General features: G+C 49.0%; 1 protein-coding gene across 1 annotated transcript in view; it reads left to right on the forward strand.

The window, feature by feature from the left end:
• LOC125026559 (Friend leukemia integration 1 transcription factor-like) overlaps positions 1-5000 on the forward strand; it is a 7225-nt gene that overhangs the window by 1889 nt on the left and 336 nt on the right. The window contains exons 2-3 of the mRNA XM_047615071.1: positions 3580-3684; positions 3854-5000. The exon at positions 3854-5000 is cut by the window's right edge and continues 336 nt beyond it. Of these exons, the coding sequence (XP_047471027.1) occupies positions 3580-3684; positions 3854-4509 (761 nt within the window). The 3' untranslated portion in view covers positions 4510-5000. The remainder of the gene's footprint in view (positions 1-3579; positions 3685-3853) is intronic.

Consider the following 5000-nt stretch of genomic DNA (forward strand, 5'->3'; position numbering starts at 1 on the left):
CTTCTCCTTCTCCTTCTTCTTTCTCCCCTTCTTCCTCTATCCACTTCCTCTCCTCCTTCCCCTCTATCCACACTCTCCTCCCTCTCTTCTCCTTCCCTTCCCTCTCTCTCTTCCTCTTCCTCTCTCTCTCTCTCCCTTTCTCTAAAAGACCCTAAGTACCATTTTCGTCATCAATCACACACACTTCCGAGGGAGTTTACAGCGGCGTCTTCAAGGAAAGATTGCGGGGTCCTTCTCCTCACTTTAAGTACGTGTTGCGCTCGAGAAATGCAGTGTCATTAGATTGCAGCACGAGGTTTTCCATCACAAGCGAGAGTACAAATTAGTTGAAAAGCTCTTCAATAAAACCTCGTCCGTTGCAGTTTATATGACCCATGTACCCCTCCCTTCCCTCCCTCTCTCCCTCCCTTCCCTACCTCCCCACCTCTTTCCCTCCCTCCTCCTCCCCCCCTCCCTTCCTCCCTCCCTCCCTCCCTCCTCTGCCAGAAGGAGGGACGTAACACTTTGCTAACGTAAGAGGGACGAGGATGATAAAGGAGAGGAGAGTAATTGCGTTTCGTTCGTCTTCCCAGAGGCCTTGAATACTTAATCCTTTCCCTGCGTTCACTTTTATTCTTTTTACGTCTGCTCCTCTTCCTCCTTGTTCTCTTTACTCTTTTTTTACGTCCTCTCCTCTTTCTTCTTGTTTCTCTTTATGCCTTCTACCTTCTCCTCCCTTTTAATACCCCTCCCCCCACACCCACACTATTTTCCTATTTCTCCTCCTCCCTTTTTTTCTTCTCCCACCTCCTTCTTATCCCTCTCCCTCTCCCTGTCCTCCTACTTCTCCTTCCTTCTTAACCTAGGCACCTGCTACCTTCCCTCCCTTCCCCTCCCTTCCCTCCCCCCCCCCCTCCTCAAAAGACCAGGATGTGAAGACGGTCAAGTTCCAGCCGTATAATGTGAAGAGGCGAAGGTGGTAATTACCCGTAGACATGCACAGCGGGAAAGATCAGCAGGGGAGGAGGAGGAGGTGGAGGCGAGGAGGAGGATAGGAGGAGGAGGAGGAGGGGGAGGAAGGGAGGGAGGGAGGGAGGGAGGTGGACACCCGAGGCAAAATTGGGTCTCGAATAAACACCAATCATCATAATGAAGTGAGGTTGTAATGAGAATCGCTGGACGGACAGAGAGAGAGAGAGAGAGAGAGAGAGAGAGAGAGAGAGAGAGAGAGAGAGAGAGAGAGAGAGAGAGAGAGAGAGAGAGAGAGAGAGAGAGAGAGAGAGAGAGAGAGAGAGAGAGAGAGAGAGAGAGAGAGAACATATTATGTTGAAGTTACCACATCCTCTCGTCTCTCTCGCGTGCGAATCGTTCAGAAAACTTTCGAACATTTTAATACACTTTGCATTTTCTTTCAACAAATAACTGCTAAACTTAGAAGGAACAAAGAACACACCCAATCACGAATGAACAACCACACACCCTTCTTTAACGTAAAGGATAATAATGTAGAAGAAGGAAAAGAGTTTTAAAAAAGCACACAAAAAAACGGGGACATACACTGAACCCTTTTGTAAGAACAGGCCAAGCGAGCGAAAAGAAAACGCGATTATTTAATGGGTAACTGCAGCCTGTCATTTTCTAGCGACGCACCCTCAGCCCCTCAGGTCAGCTCTTTCATTCATTCCGTGGGTGCGGCAGTGGCGGCATGCGGACACCTTCCTGGTCTGTGCTTGTCCTGCTCTCTCTCTCTCTTTTTCTCTCTGTCTGCATGTCTGTCTGGCTGTCTGGCAAGGCGGGTGGATGGAGAGGTGTAGATCTTTTGTTTTTAATTTCTTTCTGTCTCTCTCTCTCTCTGTCTCTGTCTCTGTCTCTGTCTCTCTCTCTCTCTCTCTCTCTCTCTCTCTCTCTCTCTCTCTCTCTCTCTCTCTCTCTCTCTCTCTCTCTCTCTCTCTCTCCCTCCCTCCCTCCCTCTCTCTCTCTCTCTCTCTTTCTCTCTCTTTCTCTCTCATAATCTCGTGGACCGAGACACGACCGCTACGGAAAGTCCCACTACGTTCTGAGAAGTAATGCAATATCTTTCGGAAACTCTTACATCGAAAAAATCCCATCAGCGTCAAGCTAATTTTCATTTATTGGAACTAAATCTTTCCCTCTTTTTCAACGTTTCACTCTATCTTCGTGTGTGTTTTTTTTTTCTTCTTTATCTGAGGAGAGTAGGTGATAAGGTCGATAAAAAGGGTTTCTAGTTCCTGGAAATTGTTTCTTATCAGTCGTAACTTCCGATAAGACCATGTAGGACTTACGTGGGCAGTAGGGAAGAGTTGAGATGTAACTGTAAATGTTATCTTTTTGTGTTTGGGTTTCAAAGGGTGGGTGTTCGAAACGCACGCATATTTACATACTTACAGACTTACAAAGACTTGCGTACACGCACACACTTACAGATAAACACACAGTTTTACACAATTCGTACAGTTTATATACTTACACACATTTGCACACTCGCACAATCACACACACACGCAACTCATGCAACGTATACTCCACACACACACACACACACACACACACACACACACACACACACACACACACACACACACACACACACACACACACACACACACACACAAGAACCAACAGTCTTCACCCGAATCTCTTGCCAACTCCATTTGTTTGTTTACTTTCAAGGCTAAAACATTTCTCAGAATCGAACGCTTCCCGAATCTAAAATCACACATTTAAACAAGACTTATTCTGCGCAGTATTGAGACACACAAAACATATCTGAAAACAAGTATAGAGAATACATTTAAAAAGAAAGAACCCTTTACGAGGAAGTGCATCTCACGAGTTCAAAATACAAACGATTACCGAGTAAACTGAACCACTTGGCTCGGTGAAGGGGATTCCCCGAACCAGCTGACACGGGGGGAAGTGAAGCGACGGGAAGATCTGCCAGCTGCCAAGACGAGCCAGGAGGGAGGGGAGGGGGGGAGGGAAAGAGGGAGGGAGGGAGGGAGGGAAGAGGGTAAGGGTAAGGGAGGGAGGGAGGGAAGAGGGTAAGGGTAAGGGAGGGAGGGAGGGGGAAAAGTGGGAAAGGATTGGGAGGGAGGGAGAGGGGTTTATGACGGAAAGAAGGGGAGGGAGGGGGAGGGAAGGGAGATAGTGAGGGGATCTGGAGGGGAGGGGAGAGGGGGTTGACGGTGGAGATAGAGGGGGTGTGGAGGGGGGAGGGGATATGAGGTCTTGAGGGGACTTACCAGTGTTTTTCTCTCGGCTGTGATGAAGTCCCTTTGATAAACCCCGCTGAGGTGTTGCATCATCAGAAACTTTGCGTCGGTGTTTTGTGGTGGCGAGTGATATCATGGCTGGTTTTCCTATTACCACTACTTCTGTTGCTACTACTACTGATGCGACAATTACTACTACTACAACTACTACTACTGTTACTGGTACTACTTCTTCTACTACAACTACTACTACTACTACTCCTCCTACTACTACTGTTGTTATTATTATCGTTACCATTATAATTGCATTGATAATCATATATCACGATAAACTCGACGACTTACGTTATTTCCTCTTCTTCCCCAGATCCCAGAGTTTGGACAACGAAGGATATCAAATCGTGGGTCGCGTGGGCCAAAAAGGACTTCGATCTGGCCCCGACACTCAATCCTGCGCTCCTACCCACTGATGGTAAGGATTCGTCAAGGTGTTTTTGGTCTCTTCTTCGTGGAAAGAGTTGTTTATATTCTGTTTTATTTAGTTGGGAAGGATGTAGGGATTATTTATTTTATTTTATTATTTTTTCATTTTATTTCTGATGTGTGAGACTTATGGTTTTCTTGTTTTCTCTCTCCCTCAGGATGCCAACTCTGCCAGATGACCCGCGGCGAGATCCAGCGCAAAGTCGGTAAGACGTCGGGCAACATCCTGGCGCAGCACCTCGACATCCTCCTCGGAAACTACGGCCTCAGCCTCCCCAAGGACGAGTTCCCCGACACGTTCGAGTCCGATACCGACGGGCAGGACGATCAGATCGAGGGTGACCCCTACGAGATCCTGGGTCCTCTGTGCGTCAAACTCTCCGCCCAGGGCTCGGGGCAGATCCAGCTGTGGCAGTTCCTCCTGGAGCTGCTGTCAGACCCCGCCAACGCCGCCGTCATCACCTGGGAGGGCACCGCCGGCGAGTTCAAGATCCTGGACCCTGACGAGGTGGCGCGGCGCTGGGGCGAGAGGAAGTCCAAACCCAACATGAACTACGACAAGCTCTCGCGCGCCCTCAGGTACTACTACGACAGGAACCTCATGACGAAGGTGCACGGCAAGCGCTACGCCTACAGATTCGACTTCCGCGCCCTCGAGCAGCTGCAGCAGAACCAGCAGAGCGACTCTCAGTCCCGGCCGCAGCCAGACCTCGCCTTCCTCAGCGCCGCCCTCAGCAGCGCCTCCGTGTCTTCCCCCGCCCAGTACTGGCCCTCAGGGGACTCCGGGACGCCCTCGCCGCGTCCCTGGATGTAAGGGAAGCGTCCGCGAGGCAAGCGTCAGCCGGCGCTCTTGTGAATGTCAGCGGCGACGAGTGTGCATGACTCGCGCACGGAACGGAGGCCGTGATCTCAGGTGACACGGGGCAGTCGCGGCCCCTCTCGAAGTACCAGTGAAGAGTACCAGCAGTCACACGAACCACCGCGAGTACCAGTTCGTACCACTTCTGTGATACCGCGAACCGACCAAGTGATAGGATTAAGCTCTTTCTTAATTATTATTATTATTTTATTGACATATATACCATAGCCTTTGTTGTAATGAATCAAACCTCCCTCCCTTGTCATATCATGGTGTACCTCGCATTTCATGGCACCATTAGTTTCATACCATCATCTTTTTATACATATAACCTTCATGTGTAAAAAAAGAATAAGAAAAAAAAAGTAAAAAAAAAAAAAAAAAATTATAAACAACCACGGGTGCTCATCGCATCTCTGGGACCATGGCGAATCGAGTCGTCCGTC

The sequence above is a fragment of the Penaeus chinensis genome, chromosome 6 (genome assembly GCF_019202785.1).
Source record: "Penaeus chinensis breed Huanghai No. 1 chromosome 6, ASM1920278v2, whole genome shotgun sequence".
Lineage (NCBI taxonomy): Eukaryota > Metazoa > Arthropoda > Malacostraca > Decapoda > Penaeidae > Penaeus > Penaeus chinensis.